General features: G+C 39.7%; 1 protein-coding gene across 1 annotated transcript in view; it reads left to right on the top strand.

Moving 5' to 3' along the window:
* The window catches only part of DNAH5 (dynein axonemal heavy chain 5), a 284,476-nt gene that overhangs the window by 99,927 nt on the left and 160,808 nt on the right, over positions 1–23,741 (top strand). Inside the window, exons 23-32 of the mRNA XM_081232392.1 lie at positions 2,576–2,777; positions 3,580–3,815; positions 5,972–6,190; positions 8,517–8,579; positions 8,882–9,120; positions 9,854–10,094; positions 12,212–12,411; positions 14,914–15,067; positions 16,917–17,080; positions 18,205–18,361. Coding sequence (XP_081088518.1) covers positions 2,576–2,777; positions 3,580–3,815; positions 5,972–6,190; positions 8,517–8,579; positions 8,882–9,120; positions 9,854–10,094; positions 12,212–12,411; positions 14,914–15,067; positions 16,917–17,080; positions 18,205–18,361 — 1,875 coding nt within the window. The remainder of the gene's footprint in view (positions 1–2,575; positions 2,778–3,579; positions 3,816–5,971; positions 6,191–8,516; positions 8,580–8,881; positions 9,121–9,853; positions 10,095–12,211; positions 12,412–14,913; positions 15,068–16,916; positions 17,081–18,204; positions 18,362–23,741) is intronic.

Here is a 23,741-nt window from a genome sequence, read left to right as displayed (position 1 = left end):
TTCAAGTAATTTTTCCTTTAGGCTTTAGGTTACCTCTGCTTTCAAGAGTTCCAGTTTAGTAAAGATTGACTCAGATAAAATAAATGAGAGTCTAAAACTTATTTAGTTAGGGTATGTTCTTTTTTTTTTTTAAATAAATCTATCTATCTACTTGTTTATTTATTTATTCAGGCTGCACTGGGTCTTTGTTGCTGCGCACAGGCTTTCTCTCTAGTTGTGGCGAGCGGGGGCTACTCTTCGTTGCGGTGCGCGGGCTTCTCATTGCTGTGGCTTCTTTTGTTGCGGAGCATGGGCTCTAGGCTTGTGGGCTTCAGTAGCTGTGGCACCCAGGCTCAGTAGTTGTGGCTTGCAGACTTCAGTAGTTGTGGCTCACGGGCTTTAGAGCTCAGGCTCAGTAGTTGCGGCACAAGGGCCTAGTTGCTCCGTGGCATGTGGGATCTTCCCAGACCAGGGCTTGAACCCGTGTCCCCTGCATTGGCAGGTGGATTCTTAACCACTGCACCACCAGGGAAGTCCCAGGTACGTTCTTAATATTATAAACTCTTGGGTGTTGAAAGAGCTCAGGATTCTGGAATTTTACCCATATTCAGGGATCTTTGATAATCTGTAATTTGTTCTCCAAACCATCATACATTTGTGAATATGTCTAGATGCTGTTGCAATGCATTCTGGGTGTGCATGTCAACATCTCAGCCCGTGCCAGGGCATCAAGTGTAGTTGGGACAAGCGGGGGCAGGCTTAGCTTTCTGCATTTTAGTGGGTGTGAAGTGTCAACACTCATTAATCCTGAGGTTTCAAGGGGCATCTTTAGCTGCACGTGGGGAGCTAGAGTAAAGCTACTGCTTGGGTTGGTTCGGGTTGGTGAAATTTACTTAAAATAATCAGACCATTTAGAATGCTGTTGGTAATGCTCTATTCTTTCAAATAATGCCACTTTTCTCTCTATCTCAGTTGAAATTTTTTTTCTCATGCAGATGTAACTCTGAAATTATAATGTAAGCCAATAGAAAAAGTTGACTACCAAGAGGTATAAAAATTAGAAATGAGGAGAAAAATTTTAATTATTTGGAGATGATATGATTATCTATCAAGTAAATCCAAAAGCGCTAATCTAAAAAAAAAAATATGGCCCAAGAAGAGTTAAGTTAGTAGTCAGTTGAAAGGTAACTATAGGCATTTCTGCTGTAATGCAATAAACATGTTCCTGAAAAGCTGGTTTTGCAAAGTTGCACATATAATAGGGCTTATGAGAAAAAAGAGGTTGAGATAGACACACACAACCTAGGAAATTCTGTAACCAGAGTGATACCAAAAACAATAACAATCATAGTAAAATATTAACCTGTTTAACAACGCTGTAGTCAGTATAGAACTTTACATACTATCAAAAGGTGAAAGAAACTTGGTAGAAGTTGTAACAAGGTGTAAGAAACAGTTGAAAATACTGAGTTATGGAGACAAATATAAAATATACAAAGATCATGTCTAACTGTGCAAAGAACATTCTCAAAACAAAGTGGAGAACAAATTAACCCAGAAGAAAGAAGAGACAAAAAGCATTGTGCCCCTCTTTGGTTTGCTGCTTTAGTGGGTACAGAATGAAGTGCTAGGAAAAACAGCATTTGATAATGTGACCTTCCTGTTATATTGACATCATTCCTTATTTGCCAGTTGCGAGAAAGCCAATTCATCTTACAGAAGCACACTTTGTAACAAAGCAGACCATTCGTTAAAAAACCAGTTTTTAAAAAAACTTATATGCCATCCATACAGTTATAAGGATAGTGGAAAAAAGATCCTTTTTACGATAACAACATCACTGAAAACATCACGCTCCTATGTACACTAGGAGCGTACATAATGAGAAGTTTGTAGGGTCTTTATGAAGAGTCCTCTAAAACTTAACAAGGAATTAAAGAAAAAGAGGTGAGAAGATTTAGAAACACATGGGAAGATTTAATATTGTATGGATGTCAGTCCTTATCTATTTATACATTTTGTGTGATTCCATGCAGTCTTTCAATGGGGCTTGATGCTGGATATATTCTATTTGTCCCTCTAGATCTAATCTCCACGCTCTGACCTTAGGGAACAAGTCAATGGGTTTCCATGGAGACTTCCAGTAGATTTCACCAATGAGAGTCTTGGAGGAGTTTGTGCAATGGGAAAAAGTGACCTCAGAGTATTTTTTTCCCCCATAGCACCACCCTCTCTGTGGCATGATTTGAGCTGTGTTTTTTGACCTAAGGTCCAGCTCCAATCAATAGGGCCTGATCCACAAGAGCTTTTATGGACTCTCTCTCTCTCTCTCTCTTTTTTTTTTTTTTCCTGAGAAACTGTTCCCCTCTCTTTTTGGCTAGGATGGTACCAGTTACATTGGTATTAGTCCCAGGTTACTATTTACACTATTGTATCCAGTTCCAGTCCTGTGGCATTTTCAACTAGTCACACGGTTCACTAATTAAACATTTTAATAAATCCATGGGAACCACCAGCAACTGGCAAATGTTCACTTATATCATGATGCCGTTTCTGATTCTTCCTTCTCTACACAAATATGTTATTTGTATTCTAGGAAGTTATTACATCCACTGACTGCTTCAAACGCTACAATCACATTTGGCAAAAGGAGAAAGAAGAAACCATTGTGACGTTTATTATGACAAACCCCTTGCTTTCTGAATTTGAATCCCAGATTCTCTATTTCCAAAAACTAGAGCAAGAAATTAACACTGAGCCTGAGTATATCTGTGCGGGTGCCATTGCTCTGTACACAGGTTGGTTCATTTTCTTTCAGACAGTCATAAAAATTCAACGTATTACTCTGTCTTTTTACCTAGATTAGTATTCCAGAGAGTTCTAGCTATCTTTTTTTTTTTTTTTTTTTTTGTCTTTCGGTACACGGGCCTCTCACTGTTGTGGCCTCTCCCGTTGCGGAGCACAGGCTCCAGTCGCGCAGGCTCAGCGGCCATGGCTCACGGGCCCCGCCACTCCGCAGCACGTGGGATCTTCCCGGACCGGGACCGGGGCACGAACCCGTGTCCCCTGCATCGGCAGGCGGACTCTCAACCACTGCGCCACCAGGGAAGCCCAGTTCTAGCTATCTTAAAGAGTGACTCTCCTTTTATTGGCCTCAAGGTTTAAGACCAACTTGTAGGTTTCTTTTTAATTCCCTTCTGCATAATTATTTATTCTGGACTATTTTGAACACTCTGCTGCTAAACCTTGAAAATAAATGCTAATTCAGACAAGGGATGAGTCTGTCATATTTGGAATTAAAATGTACCCTTTCTTTAATAAATAACAATAACAAAGATTTGAGGCTTATCTCTGACAGTTTTGGTAGGTACTGTTTTTTTTTTTTCCATTTTGGAATGTGTTTTGAATTGTTGCAAATAAGCTTTATGACATGAATGAATATATAATGATTGGGAAAAACTAATTTTTTTCCAGTTTGATTTTTCATGTGTTAGAGGGTTATCAGCTGCAAAGTATTTACTGTTGGTAAACCGTTACACTGGGTCTCCTTATACTGGTTCAAGTTTTTCAAACTGAACGGTGGACATGTGGGTTTTACAGCTGACTTGAAGTTCACCTTGACCGCTGAGACAAAGGCCTGGATGGTTGTCATTGGCCGTCACTGTAACAAAAAATACAGAAGTGAGATGGAAAACATTTTTACACTTGTTGAAGAATTCAGTAAGAAACTGAATCGCCCAATTAAAGACCTAGATGATGTTCGAATTGCTATGGTGGCACTGAAGGAAATTAAGGAGCAGCAAATCTCCATTGACTTTCAAGTGGGACCTATTGAGGTAACTGATAATCACTTGTTCTATAGAAATATCTCCATATGTTGGGCTCTATTAGATGAACTATTGACCAGATCGGGACTGGAATTACAGATGGATGCTAAACCCAAGAACAACGATTTCAGTAATGATACCTAACCTATAGGGTGCCTCATATGGGCAGTTCTAGTACTTTACACAGCATTTAAGGTGCTGAAGAGCAGAGCCTGAGATGAGGATTTCTGTATAAGTGATTTATTGATGAATGCTCATGGGAGAAGTAGAGTGAACAAAACAGAAAAGGATGAGGTTGGGGATGGGAGGAAGCTAAGCCAGGGTGTGATCTTAGCTGTAGACTAACTTCGGCCTGGTCCCACAGGGAGTGTTCTGGAACATGAATTGTATCACACAGTTGGCCCCATTTTGAGGCAAGGGGGACTGTCTTTATTCCCCCAAATCAGTTGGGCATTGACCATTATTTCCTCACGAGGAGGCTTCTGTCAGCTGAGGACAATTTTCAAGGGAAGAAGGCAGCTTGTTTCCTATAGCCAACACACCCAACAATCTGGGTTGCAAATACCAGCTGATAAACAGGACCTGGCTGGGGCACTGACAGTGTCCATTCATGGGTTTACTCTGTATTAACTCGTTTAATCCTTCCTACAGCACTCCACTTACAAACAAGAAAACTGAGGGTCAAAGAAATCATGCAGTTTGATTAATGTTGCACATTACTTTTGTTTTTATTATCATACTATCTTTTCTAGATGCAAACGCTTTATCAGGAATGGGTTACTATATTCTTTTAAACGAGACTAGTATAACTGTAGCATTAGAACAACTCCAGTTGTAAAAATATTATCTTTTCATCACACCATAACTTAAACGTCTGGACTTAAACTCTGATGGTCAGGATCATACTATTGTCTCATATTTTCTGCACGTCTCTTTGAATTTTGAAAAATTTCAAATTACCATGAAAATGGCAGAGATGACTGAAGGTTTGCACCTCTACCGTGTTGGGTCAGGGAAATCACGTGGTCCATTGTGTTCTTCTTTGGAATTGAAACATCAAGGCAAAGACCCCCTACTTGGACCAGGGGAGTTTGGAGAAGGGGTTTGAAGAGGAGGTCCAGCAATTGCCAACCCTTTCCCCCTGACGTGAGAGTTAAGACAAACTGTTGTCAAGTAGTCAAGCTCAAGATGCAATCTTTAGTACTGATAGAACTTATTTGGAAGACCTGATTTAGTGTACAGCTCCCATATTCCCATTGTATCTTACTTTCCCCATCTCCTCACCCTAGTCACACACACTATGGCCTTGTGAGCACTAAGTCCCAGAACTGTACTTACTCATCCATCAAAGGCAGCATTGGAAAGCTACAGGTCTCTGTGTTACTTTGTTGATTTGATTGGTACTGGGGTGCAGACTGGAGGCATGCCTTCAAGGAGAAAGAGGGAAGAAGAAGAGAGGCACTGGGCTATGCTTGCCCAAATCAACAATCTTTTCCCCAAATCAACAACCAGGTGTTCAGTCTATGTCTTTGGGGAAGAGTAATGGTGGGAGAAGAGGCCAGGGATATTTAGGAAAAATCCTTTCTCCTGAAAACCAAACTTTGCCTTATTTTAATCTTCTAGACAAGAGAATAATCCAGGATTTTGTGTACTGAGGGCAATAACTTGGCTTAGGCTCTGATTCAAGAATGCCCTCTTATGTCTTACTGTTGGAACCTTTTACCAACAAAGTGAAAGAGGATAGAGTTAAAACTCTGATTCATTTTGTTATTCTAAAATTAGCAGTTAAATTGTTTTATGTTTTTCATTTACTTGATTTAATTTTGTAGTCTTCAAATACAATTTAGGGGCCTAAGTAAAAAATACCTTTTATTTGTATAATGATTTATAGTTTTCAAAATGCATTTAAATTGATATATTTTTTGATATTCACGAAAATCCTGTGAAGCAACCAGGGAATCTTCCTGTTTTACAGATGAGGAAACTGAAGCTAAGTGGCTCAGTTGCTCACTTAAGCTTTTCCAAGTTTGCAAGTAGAGTAACTAGAACTCTCTGGGCAGTTTCCCTGTCATGTGGATCTTTTCCATTCTAATGCTTTAAAAAATGACTGTGCATACATTTATGCACCTGACTGGCAGAAATTAAATTTTTCTTCTTTTGTGTAGGAATCCTATGCCCTGCTTAACAAATATGGGCTTCTGATAGCAAAGGAAGAGGTGGACAAAGTGGATACTCTGCGTTACGCCTGGGAGAAGCTTCTGGCACGTGCCAGTGAAGTGCAGAATGAATTAGTCTCACTGCAGCCCAGTTTCAGGAAAGAGCTTATTAGTACCGTGGAGGTCTTCCTCCAAGACTGTCACCGGTTCTACCTGGACTACGATTTGGTACAACTCTAGCTTTCTCTGTGTATTTTGGGAGAAGAGTGACTACAGCATGCAAAATGTAGTTGTTTAAAGATAACATTGGGTGGGCCAAAAAGTGCCTTCGGTTTTTTAGGTAAAAATAAAGACACATTTTTCATTTTTACCAAGAACTTTATTGAACAACATATTCATCCTTTTGTTCCACTACCTTCTGCCATTTTTCAGGCAACTTCATAATTCCACCTTCCCAAAACTTTTTATCTTTTTGAACAAAGAAATGTTCCAGGTGCCTTTTACAGTCTTCCAGGGAATTGAAATTTTTTTCCATTAAGAGAATTTTATAAAGAGTGAAATAAATGGAAATCCGAAGGTTCAATGTCTGGTGAATACGGTGGGTGAATCAGAAATTCCCAGCCAAGCTGTAACAGGTTTTGCCTGGTCATCAAAGAAACATGTGATCTTGAGTTATCCTGATGGAAGATTATGTGTTTTCTGTTGACTAATTCTGGACACTTTTCGTTGAGTGCCGCTTTCAGTTGGTCTACTTGGGAGCAGTACTTGTTGGAATTAATCGTTTGGTTTCCTGGAAGGAGCTTATAATAGAGGACTCCCTTCCAATCCCACCGTATACACAACATCACCTTCTTTGGATGAAGACTGGCCTTAGGTGGGGTTGGCGATGGTTCATTTCGCTTGTCCCACGATCTCTTCCATTACACGTTGTTGTACAGTATCCACTTTTCATCGCCTGTCACAATTTGTTTTAAAAACGGAATGTTTTCATTATGTTTCAGTAGAGAATCCCATGTGGAAATAGGGTCAATAAGGTTTTTTTCACTTAACTTATGTGGAACCCAAAAGTCAAAGCGATGAACATAACCAAGCTGGTGCGAATGATTTTCAGCGCTTGATTTGGATATTTTTATTGTGTCGGCTATCTCCTGTATGGTATAATGTTGATTTTTCTCAATTATTGTTTTGATTTGATCACTATCAACTTCAACTGGTCTACGAGATCGTGGAGCATCGTCCAGTGAGAAATCTCCAGCACGAAACTTCGCAAACCACTTTTGACACGCTCGATCAGTCACACCTTCTCCATACACTGCACAAATCTTTTTGTGCATTTCAGTTGCGTTTTTACCTTTCTTGAAATAATAAAGCATAATATGCTGAAAATGTTACTTTTTTTTTCCATCTTTAAAATGGCTACACAAAAATTCACCAATTTTGATGTCTGTTTTTAAATGATATAACAGCTCTCACAATACAATCTAACAAAACTGTTTCGAATGCAGTTAAAGACAACTAGAGCCATCTTATGGAAAAAAACCGAATGAACCTTTTGGCCCACACAATATGTCAGATTTAATGAAATTCCCTAGGAATGGAAATTTTATTTTCACAAGAGCAAAGATATTTCCCTTTCACAATCCTTTCCCCTTAGATTTCATCCAGAATAATTTCGAGAGTAAATGGAAATTTAAAAGTGCTCTTTATATTATACCATTGGTTTCTTACTGAAGTTATTTTGGTAGCTTTTCTAGATTTGTGTAGATAAATATTATTCACTTATAGTTGTCACGATCATCCTTCCCACAGTATTCATTAGTTCTGCAAATACTGTAGAGCTGCCCTTGGTGCTGAAGACGCAAAAGTGGACAAGAAAGATTAAGTCCATATTTTAATCATACATACATAAATTTTCATGCAAAATCTTCTGCTGGGAATATGTTGCTTAAGGAGACCCATTTCCAGCCAATTACAATGTGCTACAGAAGGGAAATGTGTAGAGTAGAGGGTAAAATTTGTACTTATTAACTGGTAACACGCCAAACCACAAAGTAAATGAAATTAGGAGATTGGATTCATGAACCAACTTCATGGATGAAGAAAGCACAGAAATCCAGTTATTTAAGGTGGTCTAATGTAGGAAAACCTGATTGGAATGTTAACATTACAGGTCACTTTACAAATAGATATTAGAGTGGTGAACTCGTGTGTCATGTGGCATTAGTGTTCTAGTTCAAACCAGACACTGTTTGTGCTTCTTACAGAATAGTTATTTACTCTTCATGTCACCTGATAAATTAATAACACATATTTTTAATTTTCAAAATTTCTTGACATATGAAAGCTGTGACCTCATCTTGGCTTTTTTTTGGCCTTGAAAATATTTCCAAATGAGTTACTTTCCTGAGTCCTTTTTTACAAATAAAAAGTAAGTTTCCTATCCTGTATGTGACATGCATGTAAACAAAAGTTGATATTCAAATACATTGTGCTCATGAAATTTGTATGCATAAGCTTCATTTTATTTTATGTTTATTTTAACTTTTTGTACCAGAATGGTCCAATGGCTAGCGGCTTGAAACCCCAGGAAGCCAGTGATAGACTTATCATATTTCAGGTGATTTTTTTAGTTTCTTTGACTTTCTATATAACCAAAACCTCAATGTCTTTTAAACACACACTTTTTTCTGCTTAATATAGAGAAGCCCATTGTGGAATACAGTATGTACTTACCTTTTAAAAACTGTGATTTGGTATGGTTAGCATTGGTTTCTATGTAGTTAATTGTACTCATTTAGTTCTCATTTACATGTGCTCAGAGATCATACATGTTTGCTTATTGGCCAATCTTTTTTTTCATTTGCATGTTTATTCACATGTAAGTCATTTTTGATGAGTTTTCACTTGTATTTTTATTAGAATCAATTTGATAATATCTATCGGAAATATATCACCTATACCGGAGGAGAGGAGCTTTTTGGTCTGCCAGTCACACAGTATCCTCAGCTTCTCGAAATCAAGAAGCAACTGAATCTTCTACAGAAAATATACGCTCTGTACAACAGTGTCATAGAAACTGTAAATGGCTATCATGATCTTCTGTGGTCAGAAGTAAATATTGAAAAAATCAACAGTGAACTTTTAGAGTTCCAGAACAGGTGAGAAATTAATGTTTAGCATGCCCAGAGCTATTTAACCTCAAATACTTTCTTCTTTGATAGGCTGTCAGGGTTCTTTTTTCACCCAGATGTTTCAAAAGCACATCGTGCTTCACTGCTGTTGCCCACTGACATCACCCTTGTCAAATGCGATTTATTAATTACCCCTGTGTGTGCCTGGTGGGACAAGCACATCCTTTAAACCTGGCTGAATCTTGCCAAGGGCTTTCCTGCATCTTAGAGAGAGCTGATCTCTATTTATATTACACTTACCAACATTTGAAGTTTATGTTAGATGATTTATTTGGAATAAAAGCAAGAGCCCTGTGATATTTCTACATCTTGAAGTGTTGAACCCCCCCCAAAATGGAGGGCCATTTGTTGTACTTTTCAGTTGACAGCCTGAAACACTCTGCTGTGCTTTGTACTTGGTAGGGTCTCAAAACATGTTTGGAGAATTGAATTGAATTGGGAAGCACCTCTATTCTTTAAAATAATGCCTTTTACCTAATTTTTATGAGGAAATTGAAAAAAGTCATTCCTGGTTGGGAGGAACAAATTTCTGCAATGTAAAAGTGTGTTAATTAACAGCTATCCTCTGAGTCATGAGATTTAACAATGTGATGGGTATTTGAGGTGACTGTTTTTGATGGAAATGCTAGCAGACAGTCTTGGATTGGAGACATTCCAGGCTTATATTCGAATGAACTTTCACGTTGGCTTTTCTTCGCAGGTGTCGGAAGCTGCCCCGTGCCTTGAAGGACTGGCAGGCTTTTTTGGATCTGAAGAAGACCATCGATGATTTCAGCGAGTGTTGTCCACTGCTGGAGCATATGGCCAGTAAGGCCATGATGGAAAGGCACTGGGAAAGGATAACTGCTCTCACTGGGCACAGTCTAGATGTGGGGAATGAAACTTTTAAGTTAAGACATATCATGGAGGCACCTCTTCTGAAATACAAAGAGGAAATAGAGGTACAGTGATTGAGCATATGATGTGGTGAGAGATTGGAAGGTCCCAGGGGATTTGAGAGTTTTCCTACATCATGGTCTGTTGGTGCAGTACATCATGCTAGAACAATCAAAACTCTTTTCCTGGTACTCAGCTATTATTTCTTCAACCAACCTTTATGTAACAGGTTCTGTGTTAAGTGCTGGGGACATAAGAGTACGTTCTTGTGTTTACAAATCATTAAATACTTTGTATAATGAAATAATTATACAAATGAAGGTGTAGTTACAAAGTGCAGTAAATACCATTGAAATGGAAGTATGCTGCTCTATGAGGGCCTCTAATAATGGGGTTGACCTCTCTAGGGGTGGAGCGAGGGCGATGAAGTTCAGGAAGACTGGGTGCTGGGTGAACGGGGTGTGCTTGTGTGGTGAGGGGGTGAGGGGCTTGGAAAGTGCAGAGAAGACGATGTGAGGCAGGTGGAACAGCATATGTGAAGGGTCTGAGGTGTGTTTAGGGGACCAGAAGGCTGAGATGTGGAGGTGGGTGAGAGAGGAGACAGCTAAGGTTGGGGAGATGGAATGGGTCTAGAATGTGTTATCGATTTCAGTCTTTGAAGCAGTCGGTAGCCAACTGGGAGATGTATTTTGATTGGGGGAATGACGTGGTTAAATTTGCATTTTGTAAAGATCACTCCGGTAGCTGTGAGGAGAAAGAATTGGAAAACAGAAAGGGGAAATGCTGGGAAACCAATTCGGAGGTTACTTGAATACCCCCGGCAACAGATAATGATGTGTCAGATGAGGAGGCAGGTAATGAAGCTGAAGAGGGGAGACAAGATTGAAGAGATCGTTAGGAGGTAAAATTGGATAGAATTTGACGGAGTGAACATGGTAGGGAAATGGGAGGGGCTAAGGATGAACCCTAGAGTTCTTGCTGAGAGATCTAAGTGGATGATGGTGCTTATGACCGAGATGGGGAATGTTGGAAGGTGATCAGGTGGAATGACAAAGTACAAAGACTATGAGCTTGATTTTGGGCATGAGTTTGATATTTCACAGATTGTGTTTTGGGTTCCCTTGATGTATCCAAACAGAGAAGCCCAGTAAGCAGTGGGTGTGGGTCTTTTCTGGAGATACAAAAGGTTGCTGACTGCACGGGTGTGGATATGCTCATCCAGAGAGGGACAAGACTAGGGCAAGGACAGGTTTGACCAATGGTCCAGGAGAAGATAAGGCTGCAGAGAAGACAGGGAGAGTGATCAGAGAGCTGGGAAGAAGTCAGGTTTCTGTTCATTCCCTCCTCTCATACTGCATTGGTTTGACTTTAGAATTAAATCAGAGACACATTCAATTTTGAGTCTTTGATGAAAGTGGCAAAATTTAAAAGGTTATTGCATATCTTTTTTATCCTAATTTTTATTGAGATATAATTGACATTTAACATTGTATAAGTTTAGGGTGTTCAACATAGTGATTTGATACATTTATATTGCAATATAATCTCCATTGTAGCGTTAGCTAACACCTCAGTTATCCTTTCTTCTAGTGGTGGGAACAATTGAGATCTAGTCTTTTAGAAAATTTAACGTTTAGGATACAGTTTTGTTGTCTATAATCACTGTACTGTGGATTAGATCTCTAGGACTTATTTATCTATTAGCTGTAAATAGATATAACATCTCTCTCATTCCCCCACCCCCAGCCCCTGGTAACTACCATTCCACGTTCTGTTTTTTCAAGTTATTTTTTTTTAAGATTCCACATATAAGGGCTATCATATAATATTTGTCTTTGTCTGACTTATCTCACTTAACCCAATATCCTCAAGGTCCCTCCATGCTGTCACAAATGGCAGGATTTTCTTTTTTATCATGGCTGAAAATCTTCCACTGCTGTATATCTTTTCTGTCTTCTTTCTTTCTGGAATAGTTTGGTGGGAAATTTTACAAATTAAGATAAATCTATATTATATCTGCACACACACACCACTTATTATATTGCAGTTTAGATCTGGAAATGTAAGTATTTATAGATACATAAAAAGGAAAGAGTATAGACAGGACCTCTGTTGAACCAAGACTATTTGAGAAGGATGTGTGACTTTCATGTGATAAAATGAGAGCTTGCACTTTTAATAGGACATCTGCATCAGTGCGGTGAAAGAGAGGGACATTGAACAAAAGCTGAAGCAAGTGATTAATGAATGGGACAACAAAACATTCACATTTGGCAGCTTTAAAACCCGTGGAGAGCTCCTCTTGAGAGGAGACAGTACATCGGAAATCATCGCCAACATGGAGGACAGCTTGATGTTACTGGGCTCCCTACTGGGCAACAGGTAGGAAAACCGTTCTTCTTTCCCCTGAGGTTTGAGAACCATAATAACAAACACTTCAAGGGAAATTAATTTAAAAAATGCAACAATACCCCTCATAAATCTATTCAACATTAAAAGTACTTGTTTTAATTTTAGCCTTTGGCACGGCATGGATAATACTGTTTTTATTTCATTATCCTCTATTTGGGGGATGTATCTGAGACCATCAGTTGCACAAAATCATGCGCCATGTAATTAGCCACTTGGATCTTGCCGAACATTTCAGCTTTGCTGCTGACAAGCCTCACTGCACAGCTGACAGCTCGACAGGCTCTAGATTCCAGAAGGAAAATTATTCTGAATTTTAGAAAAATTACTTCGGAAACCTTTTTGTCAACACCTATGGACTAGAAAGTCTTAGTTGTGTACACACTTTAATGAGATGACAGATTAAGATAGAGAATGAAGTTAATTCATAAAGAGAAGTAAAACAGCACAGACCGATACCAGCCTAACATTTCTATTTGACGGTAGCAGCAGAGCTGTCATGCTTTGGATGTGCGAGCCAGAGACGCATAAACTTAGATTTCTTTGGTTCAGTGCTTCCTCTTGTTCTTTTTGAAACAATTTTTTTGTTCACCAGGATTTTCTCAAATATATGGTAATTGTGTAAGTGTTTGAAATGAGTCATATAGAATATAAAATTAGGTCTTAGAGATTCAGACTATTGGTAACATTGAGTCTGAACTACTTAGAATTTGATGAGTTTTAATGAATTTGGTTACTGGTCATACCCAACCAGAAATAAGGACAGATGGAAAATAACATACCCTATGGAGGTAGAAGAAGTACACATATACATTAAGTAGACATCGTCTCTGTTAGGAATGGGTAAACGTTTCTTACCAATGGCATTGAACCCACAGACAGAGTTGTATGAGGAACACATATTCAACAGAAATTTACGGAATACCTACCACGTGCCTTGTGGTCTTCTAGGTGCTGTGGTTAGAAGGGTGAATAAAACAAAGATCTCTGTTGCTATGGACCTATGTTCTTGTGAAAAGCATAAACAAACAAAAAGCCCCAGAAAGATGTGTAGAATATTAAAGCAATCTGCTTAACACTTAAGAATATGGAAATTAAAATGTTATTCACTAATATGACTAATATTTGAGATGACTTCAAGCCCGTATTATGTTGGACTGGAGAGATCAAGAAAGGGTGAAGAAGGAGAAGAGGAAGAACAGCCAAAGGCAGTGCATCGTTTAGGAGTAGGGTTGTCCACACATAACAGAAGCACCACATACAACATCGCTTGAATAAGACTGAAGTTTATGTCTTTCTCAAGTAACAAAAGTCCCAAGGTTGATGGCTCAGGTAGGAGTGTGGACTCTACCTCATCCTCGGGGACCCAAGCTTTGTCTGGCTCACTCTCCACCTTTTCCAGGTGTAGCCCTTCTCCTCCTTCCACCCCTTACATCCAATGCTGCTGCTCCCTTCCCATCCGGAAGAGTGGTTTTCAGACTTGGCTACACACTAGACACACCTAAGGAACTTAAAAAAAATCCCAAAGCCTGGACCACATCCCAGACTGATCGAATCAAAGTTCCTAGGGGTGGGATCCAGGCAGGTATTGGTAGGTTTTTTGTTGTTGTTGTTTGTTTTAAGGTATTGGTGGTTTTTAATATTTATCGGATGATTAGAATGTGCAGCTAAGGTTGAGAAATATTGATGTGGAGCTTAATTCCGGGACTGCACATTGCTGCAAAGGAGGCTGGGAAATTCAGTATTTTAACTGGGCAGCTATGAGTCTAGGTAGAAATGGGGGTCTATATCTAAAGAAGAAGGAGAAAAAGATATTGGGGGACCACTGTCTGTTTCTGCCTCATGAGGAAAAAGGGAAGATAGATTAACTGTGAGAGAGGAAGAAAAGTGGCTCTCAGGCTTTATGTGTGTACACGCAGAAAGCCTCATGCATACATGTACACACAGACATTAGTGCGTGGACAGGGGTGGATGGGAAGTTGGAAGGAGGCTCAGAAGAGGGCAGGCTAAAGAGAGAGTCCAGATAGTATCATATTTGAAAACTGAATTTGTTGTTCGTCCCTGCCAACGGCTCTGTAATGGCTCCACATTACATGATAAACAAGAGACTCCACGGAATAGGCACAGAAGCTCAGTGGAGAGAATGTTATTCCTTTGGCGACAGCAACAGTGACCAGAATGATACTGTTCCAGCAGCTGGGTGGAGTCAAGTCTAATGCTTGATCTGCTCCTTAGATGATACATCTCCCACTTCTCTATGCCCTGGATCAAAAGGGAAAAGTCAGTTTAACAATGCCCAGTATATGGTGATGAATGAATCACTTGGTAGTGTCATTTTAAAAGCCAGCAACATAGTCAAAGTTGTAAAGAAATAGGTGAAAATCAGGATTTTTAAAAAACCTCTTTAGTTTGAAAACAACAACAATAAGAACAAAACACTAGAAAACCAAATTCTGAATGTATTTCTCGTTTTAGGTACAATATGCCATTCAAAGGCCAGATTCAAAAGTGGGTGCAATACCTTTCCAACTCAACAGACATCATTGAGAATTGGATGATGGTGCAAAACTTGTGGATTTACTTAGAAGCTGTCTTTGTAGGAGGAGACATTGCCAAGCAGCTTCCCAAGGTCTTAGAAATTTCTTTACGATTTCATTCGGTTTTTAAACTTAGAGAACTATCTAATAACTCAGAATGCCCTTAAAAATGCAATAAATTTCAACCTCTATCGAGCCACCCCTTCGCCAATCTTTTGGTTGTTGCTGTCAAGCTGTTCTTCAGAGAGAGAGAGGGTAATTGTGGAAAAGAGGGGTGTGAAAATGAGAGGAAGGATGCTTCAAAATGGTGAGGTTTTATAGGAAATGGAGGGTTAAAAAACAAAGAATGAATGCCTGCATAATTGATATACTTCTTCAGATAATTTGAAGGTGGAACTTGGAACAGTGCAGAATTACAGAGTGGTTATCTTGACAGTGGTAGGATAGGTTGTTCTCTACTACTGACAGTTTAAAATAACTCACACTCTACAATATACCCAATTATATCTACTGTAAAATGGGGTGGAAATCTGCAAGGAAAAACTCAAGGATTGTTATCCAATTACCTTAAATTGTTTGCTAAATTATAATGTGTTAACAATAAATTTGAGTTTTAGAAGCATGATTATGTTGAGTGTTCTCTTCACTTAGGTTTCCTCAGCTTTCTCTTTGGTTAGTTTTCAGTTTAATTATAGAGGGCAGACCCATTAGCCGATTTATTTTTTGGCTACCAGTGAAATGTATCCATACATTATAATTTTAGGTATTTATTTTTCATTTATATTTGGGCGTGTTTTTCTTCTTGATGGGAGGAGAGTCTCAAATTGGACTTAATGGAAACTTTCACATACAATATTGAAGGAGCTAGGTGGAGTTTCTTGCTCTCATGTTTGATAGTATGTGTTCACTGGTAAAATATAGAAAGTTTTAAGGAAGAAAATCACAATCATTCCTACTCTCTCAAATTAATCTGCACATTTTCCGTTTTTCCTAAAAAATCTAGTTTTAAAAATTTCAGAATATTAGGGTCACACTATAATTAATTTTGTATCTTATTTTTATTTATTTATTTATTTGTTTGTTTTTTGTTTTTTTTGCGATACGCGGGCCTCTCACTGTTGTGGCCTCTCCCATTGTGGAGCACAGGCTCTGGACGTGCAGGCTCAGCGGCCATGGCTCACGGGCCCAGCCGCTCTGCGGCACATGGGATCTTCCCGGACCCGGGCACGAACCCGTGTCCCCTGCATCGGTAGGCAGACTCTCAACCACTGCGCCACCAGGGAAGCCCTGTATCTTATTTTTAAATGTTTGTTTTCTAAATACACAAATAATTCAATGCTCAGTGTAGAAAACTTGAAAAACATAAGATTCACTTAATTTGGAGGTAATTGAAAACAGTTGGGAGGGTGCTTTTCTCCCAAATTATCTTGTGTTGTATTATTATTATTATTTTTAATATTTATTGGACTATAGTTGATTTACAGTGTTATGTTAGTTTCAGGTGTACAGCAAAGTGAATCAATTATACGTATACATATATCCACTCTTTTTTTAGATTCTTTTCCCATATAGGCCATTACAGGGTATTGAGTAGAATTCCCTGTGCTATACAGTAGGTTCTTATTAGTTATCTATTATATATAGTAGAGTGTATATGTCAATCCCAATCTCCCAATTTGTATTATTATTTTTATACCTGCTTCCTGCTTTTAGTTAACATAATGTGGGTCCCAAGGTTGAGCTAAAGATTCTTATTTAAGAAAGGGGGTGCTATGGTGCAAAAGGCCCAAGGAGAATTGAAATAGAACATGTGTGATATTTCATGTATGCACAGGGTATCCAGAACGGTTAGAAGTCTGACCTCAGCGGGAGGTATGTGAGACACTATGTCCTTGGGATCACAGACGTGTCCAACTGTGCTTTGTTACCTTGTGCTCATAGGAGGCCAAGCGCTTTTCCAACATAGATAAATCCTGGGTGAAGATCATGACTCGGGCACATGAGATGCCCAGTGTGGTTCAGTGTTGTGTTGGAGATGAAACCATGGGGCAGCTGTTACCACACTTGCTGGACCAGTTGGAAATCTGCCAGAAATCCCTTACTGGGTAAGTTCACTCAAAGCATCCTAGAGATGAAAGGGACCAGAGACACGAGACAGGATTAGCCAAATGGGTGTTCTTATGCTTAGACTCAATTCATGTCTAACGTTGTGGCATAGATAAAACTGATAGTTTGGAGCCTTATCGTCTCTCCAAGCAGTTACTAGATTTTCTCTGATGTTTAAATTATAGGCTTTATGGCTTCTTCCATCATTGGGACAAGAGCTTGTAAATATTCTCATACAGTCCTTGTTTTTAAAATTAATATACCTGTTTTTCTGATCTCCTTCTTGGATAAACATCTGAAGAAGCAAAATATTTCATTATACTCAACCGAGAACAATATGAACAGTGTGTGGTATACACAAGCAGTCAAGATTATACAAAAATGAGAGCCTAATCTAATACCTAGCAATATACACTGACACACGCACACGCACACCCACACCCACACTTACATATATGGAGGCTGGAGGAACTCCAAGAGCAATAAATAATTTTCTTGCTCTTTGGCTAATGACGATAAAATCACTAAGTAGAAATATGTTAAATGTGGAAACAAAAGTGCAGCAAAAGTAGGGTGATGACAGGTAGAACAAACATTCACTGGGTTTTTGTAACTCCTCGAGGCAGAGAACAGTGTCAAGACCCTTCCTTCCATGCAGCTGGATTTTGTTTCTGCTTCAGTGATAGATTCATTGGATTCTTTTAAGATACAATCCTAAGAATTGGAATTGTCAGCCTTTAGCTGACATAGCACTGTGCTTGCAAATAAAATAAAACAAACACAAAACTGAAAGACTCCCTGTGTGTAAATTTTCCTGTCTTCTACAAAGAAAGTACAAATATTTCCAGGTTAAGTCAAATGTATACATTATACTTGTGAAAAATGAGGAAATTCTATAAATTTTGGAAAAAAGTCCCCCGATCAGAATAGGGACTCCCACTTGGCAAAATTAGTAATAAAAACAAAAACGAAAACAAAAACACAGAAAAAAACAAAAACATTGAACAATGTGGGCAAATTAGATTCTCTCAAAGTCTTTTCCCTTTTTCCCATCCAGATTAATTTATTCCTAGAAAGCCCTGTCTTGTGTGCTTATGAAGCTTATCTTTTCCTCCCCACTTAGGTACTTGGAGAAAAAACGGCTTTGCTTTCCTCGGTTCTTCTTCGTCTCGGACCCCGCTCTTCTGGAGATTCTGGGGCAGGCATCAGACACACACACCATACAGGCCCATTTGCTGAATGTGTTTGACAACATCAAAACGGTCAAGTTCCACGAAAAGGTTTGCCTAATTCTAATTGCTGGCCAGCAATTTACGTATTTTAGAATCTCAACTGTCTTTATTAAATTGCTCTCCAATAGTGTTTACAAAGATTTACTTCCCTGTCCATTAAGTATCACCCGATGACTAAAAAGATACTTTTGGGCACAATTTGCCTTCAGAACTATGTGACTTCTTAATATCCAAAGTGTAAATTTGAATAACAAATAGTTTAAATGTGATTAGGAATGCTTCGTATGTAGCATTCATAGCTTCACATGCCAAGTTAACTGTTTAGAAATTCAACAAAACAAAGGAACAAATTGCTCATCAAATAGTGCCTTGACTGAACAGAATTGCCACAGTGACTTGATTGTTTTAATCAGACTTCAGATGTTTTTGGCATGATGGTCCTCCATGTTTTTCATCCTACTCCATTGAAAACCTTTTCTTTCCTTTTTTTTTTTTAAATTAATTTATTTATTTTTGACTGCATTGGGTCTTCGCCGCTGTCTGCGGGTCTTCCATAGTTGTGGCAAGCGGGGGCCACCCTTCGCCGTGGTGCATGGGCTTTCCATCCTGGTGGCCTCTCTTGTTGCAGAACACAGGCTCTAGGCATGTGGGCTTCAGTAGTTGTGGTGCACGGCCTCCGTAGTTGTGGCGCATGGGCTTAGTTGCTCTGTGGCATGTGGGATCTTCCCAAACCAGGGCTTGAATCCGTGTCCCCTGCATCGGCAGTCAGACTCCCAACCACTGTGCCACCAGGGAAGTCCCTCCTTTGTTTTTTAAACACCCTCAACAATTTCTAGAATCATGGAGTTGTATGGGACCCCAAAGAAGTTATCCAACATGAGGAAGACTATACATTTGCCGAACTGCCAGAAGATATTGTCTAATCTACCCCTTTACCCCAAATTCCCTAAAAAAGTGACCCTTCCAGTTGGATAACATATTCAGTTCCCTTATGGTGTTTCATACAAACCTTAGTATCATTTATTTATTCATCCCAGAATACAACTTGCATCTGTTGAGCAAATACCATGGACTAGATGTTGTGCTTAACAATGGGAATGTACCATCCTCAGGGATCTCGTGCTCTGGTGGGGTCTACAGAGTGCAGCTTGTGCAGTGGTAGAGCTAGTCCACTGGAGGCCATTCAAAGCCAGTCATTTAAGTTCAAGCCCCTCACTGTGTGCCAGGCATGATGCCAGTCCTGGGGTTCCAAGGAAGAATATATCGCAATCCATACTGCAGTTGTTTTTATGCAGTACAACATTCAAGAGAAATTTGGCCATTAAACCATCGATATTTTTGACTTGCTGTGTTTGTGTGATGCACAAGGAGCATGGAAATGCCCACCAGGGAGCCCTAACCTGGGTGTAAGAGAAAGCTTCTGCAGGAGAATGTGGTGTTTGAACTGATTTTTTGAAGGTGGGTGGAACATAACCAGGCAAGTGGGGAAGGGACGCACAGTCTGGCCAAAGGAAGGGCAAGTGCAACGGCCCGGAGGTGTGGGCAGTCTAGGATGTCAGAAGTGTGGGTATGTGAGGGAGTGTATTACTTTCCTAGGGCTTCCATGGATTAAAACAACAGAAAATTATTGGTGTTGGCAGGGTTGGTTCCGACCAGAGGTGTTGGCAGGGTTGGTTCGGACCGGAGCCTCTGCAGGAGAGTCTGTTTAGTGCCTGTCACCTAGTTCCCAGTGATGGTCAGCAATCCTTGGTGTTCCTTGTCTTGCAGACACATCAATTTTTTTAAAAATTAATTAATTAATTAATTTATTTATTTTTGGCTGTGTTGGGTCTTAGTTTCTGTGCGTGGGCTTTCTCTAGTTGTGGCGAGTGGGGGCCACTCTTCATCATGGTGCATGGGCCTCTCACTGTCGTGGCCTCTCTTGTTGTGGAGCACAAGCTCCAGACACGCAGGCTCAGTAGGTGTGGCTCACAGACCTAGTTGCTCTGCAGCATGTGGGATCTTCCCAGACCAGGGCTCGAACCCATGTCCCCCTGCATTGACAGGCAGATTCTCAACCACTGCGCCACCAGGGAAGCCCCAGACACATCAATTTGATCTCCACCTTTGTCTTCACTTGACATTCTCCTTGTGTGTCTGTGTCTAAATTTCCTTCTTCTTCTAAGGTCATTGGATTTGGGTCCACCAGCATCCAAGATGACCTCATCTTAACTTGATTGCACCTTCAAACACCCCATTTCCAAATCAGGTCCCACTCACAGGTACTAGGGGTTGGGGCTTCAATATATATTTTTGGAGGAGACAATTTAACCCACAACATGGGGTGAAGAGCAAAGGGAAAAGAGGGAGAAGGAGGCATGGACCATATTCCAGAAGGTCAAGTGCATCACACTATGGAATGTATTTCATCATGAACGTGACAAAAGGCGTGGGAGGTTTTCAGCAGAGTAGTGACCTGATTTGTGTTTCAGAAAGAGCCTCTGGCTCAGAGTAGGAGACAGAATGGAAGGGGGCAAGGAAACCAATTTCAAAAGTGATTGCAAAGTCAGGGTGGAAAAGGCCGAGTTGCTACAACAAAGGGAGTGGGTGGAGAGAAAGAGAAGACCGTATGGATTGAATGGTTTAAAAATTGATCTTTCTGGGGCTTCCCTGGTGATGCAGTGGTTGAGAGCCCGCCTGCCGATGCAGGGGACACAGGTTCGTGCCCTGGTCCAGGAAGATCCCACATGCCGCGGAGCAGCTGGGCCCGTGAGCCATGGCCGCTGAGCCTGTGCGTCCGGAGCCTGTGCTCCGCAACGGGAGAGGCCACAACAGTGAGAGGCCACAACAGTGAGAGGCCCGCGTACTGCAAAAAAAAATAAAAATTGATCTTTCTTGTAGATCTATTGGATGCATGGGTTGAAAGAGGGCATTGAATTACCCAGGAAGTTCTTCTTGATGTTTTCCTCAAATCCTTCTGCTTTAGCACCAGGACTTCATGGTCCTAGAGTGAAGTTTCTTATTGTCTGATTGTACATTGAAAATAATTGACACTTCCTCATTTTCAGCCTCTGTTCCTAGCAATAACTTCTTTTTTTTTTTTTTTTTGCTTTATAACAAATTTAATCAGTTATACATATACATATGTTTCCATATCCCCTCCCTTTTGCGTCTCCCTCCCACCCTCCCTATCCCACCCCTCCAGGCGGTCACAAAGCACCGAGCTGATCTCCCTGTGCTATGCGGCTGCTTCCCACTAGCTATCTACCTTACGTTTGGTAGTGTATATATGTCCATGCCGCTTTTTCACTTTGTCACAGCTTACCCTTCCCCCTCCCCATATCCTCAAGTCCATTCTCTAGTAGGTCTGTGTCTTTATTCCTGTCTTACCCCTATGTTCTTCATGACATTTTTTTTCTTAAATTCCATATATATGTGTTAGCATACAGTATTTGTCTTTCTCTTTCTGACTTACTTCACTCTGTATGACAGACTCTAGGTCTATCCACCTCATTACAAATAGCTCAATTTCATTTCTTTTTATGGCTGAGTAATATTCCATTGTATATATGTGCCACATCTTCTTTATCCATTCATCCGATGATGGACACTTAGGTTGTTTCCATCTCTGGGCTATTGTAAATAGGGCTGCAATGAACATTTTGGTACATGTCTCTTTTTGAATTATGGTTTTCTCAGGGTATATGCCCAGTAGTGGGATTGCTGGGTCATATGGTAGTTCTATTTGTAGTTTTTTAAGGAACCTCCATACCGTTCTCCATAGTGGCTGTACCAATTCACATTCCCACCAGCAGTGCAAGAGTGTTCCCTTTTTTCCACACCCTCTCCAGCATTTATTGTTTCTAGATTTTTTGATGATGGCCATTCTGACTGGTGTGAGATGATATCTTATTGTAGTTTTGATTTGCATTTCTCTAATGAGTAAAGATGTTGAGCATCCTTTCATGTGTTTGTTGGCAGTCTGTATATCTTCTGTGGAGAAATGTCTATTTAGGTCTTCTGCCCATTTTTGGATTGGGTTGTTTGTTTTTTTGTTATTGAGCTGCATGAGCTGCTTATAAATTTTGGAGATTAATCCTTTGTCAGTTGCTTCATTTGCAAATATTTTCTCCCATTCTGAGGGTTGTCTTTTGGTCTTGTTTATGGTTTCCTTTGCTGTGCAAAAGCTTTTAAGTTTCATTAGGTCCCATGTGTTTATTTTTGTCTTTATTTCAATTTCTCTAGGAGGTGGGTCAAAAAAGATCTTGCTGTGATTTATGTCACAGAGTGTTCTGCCTATGTTTTCCTCTAAGAGTTTGATAGTGTCTGGCCTTACATTTAGGTCTTTAATCCATTTTGAGCTTATTTTTGTGTATGGTGTTAGGGAGTGATCTAATCTCATACTTTTACATGTCCCTATCCAGTTTTCCCAGCACCACTTATTGAAGAGACTGTCCTTTCTCCACTGTACATTCCTGCCTCCTTTATCAAAGATAAGGTGACCATATGTCCGTGGGTTTAACTCTGGGCTTTCTATCCTGTTCCATTGATCTATCTTTCTGTTTTTGTGCCAGTACCATACTGTCTTGATTACTGTAGCTTTGTAGTATAGTCTGAAGTCAGGGAGCCTGATTCCTCCAGCTCCATTTTTCGTTCTCAAGATTGCTTTGGCTATTCGGGGTCTTCTGTGTTTCCATACAAATTGTGAAATTTTTTGTTCTAGTTCTGTGAAAAATGCCAGTGGTAGTTTGATACGGATTGCATTGAATCTGTAGATTGCTTTGGGTAGTAGAGTCATTTTCACAATGTTGATTCTTCCAATCCAAGAACATGGTACATCTCTCCATCTATTTGTATCATCTTTAATTTCTTTCATCAGTGTCTTATAATTTTCTGCATACAGGTCTTTTGTCTCCTTAGGTAGGTTTATTCCTAGATATTTTATTCTTTTTGTTGCAATGTTAAATGGGAGTGTTTCCTTGATTTCACTTTCAGATTTTTCATGATAAGTATATAGGAATGCCAGAGATTTCTGTGCATTAGTTTTGTATCCTGCTACTTTACCAAATTCATTGATTAGATCTAGTAGTTTTCTGGTAGCATCTTTAGGATTCTCTATGTATAGCATCATGTCATCTGCAAACAGTGACAGCTTTACTTCTTCTTTTCCAATTTGGATTCCTTTTATGTCCTTTTCTTCTCTGATTGCTGTGGCTAAAACTTCCAAAACTAGGTTGAATAAGAGTGGTGAGAGTGGGCAACCTTGTCTTGTTCCTGATCTTAGTGGAAATGGTCTCAGTTTTTCACCATTGAGGACGATGCTGGCTGTGGGTTTGTCATATATGGCCTTTATTATGTTGAGGAAAGTTCCCTCTATGCCTACTTTCTGCAGGGTTTTTATCATAAATGGGTGTTGAATTTTGTCGAAAGCTTTCTCTGCATCTATTGA

The sequence above is a fragment of the Mesoplodon bidens genome, assembly GCF_964165515.1.
Source record: "Mesoplodon bidens genome assembly, chromosome: 4".
NCBI lineage: Eukaryota > Metazoa > Chordata > Mammalia > Artiodactyla > Ziphiidae > Mesoplodon > Mesoplodon bidens.
Note: the sequence above shows the minus strand (reverse complement) of the source record. Positions and strands in the feature narration are given on the sequence as shown.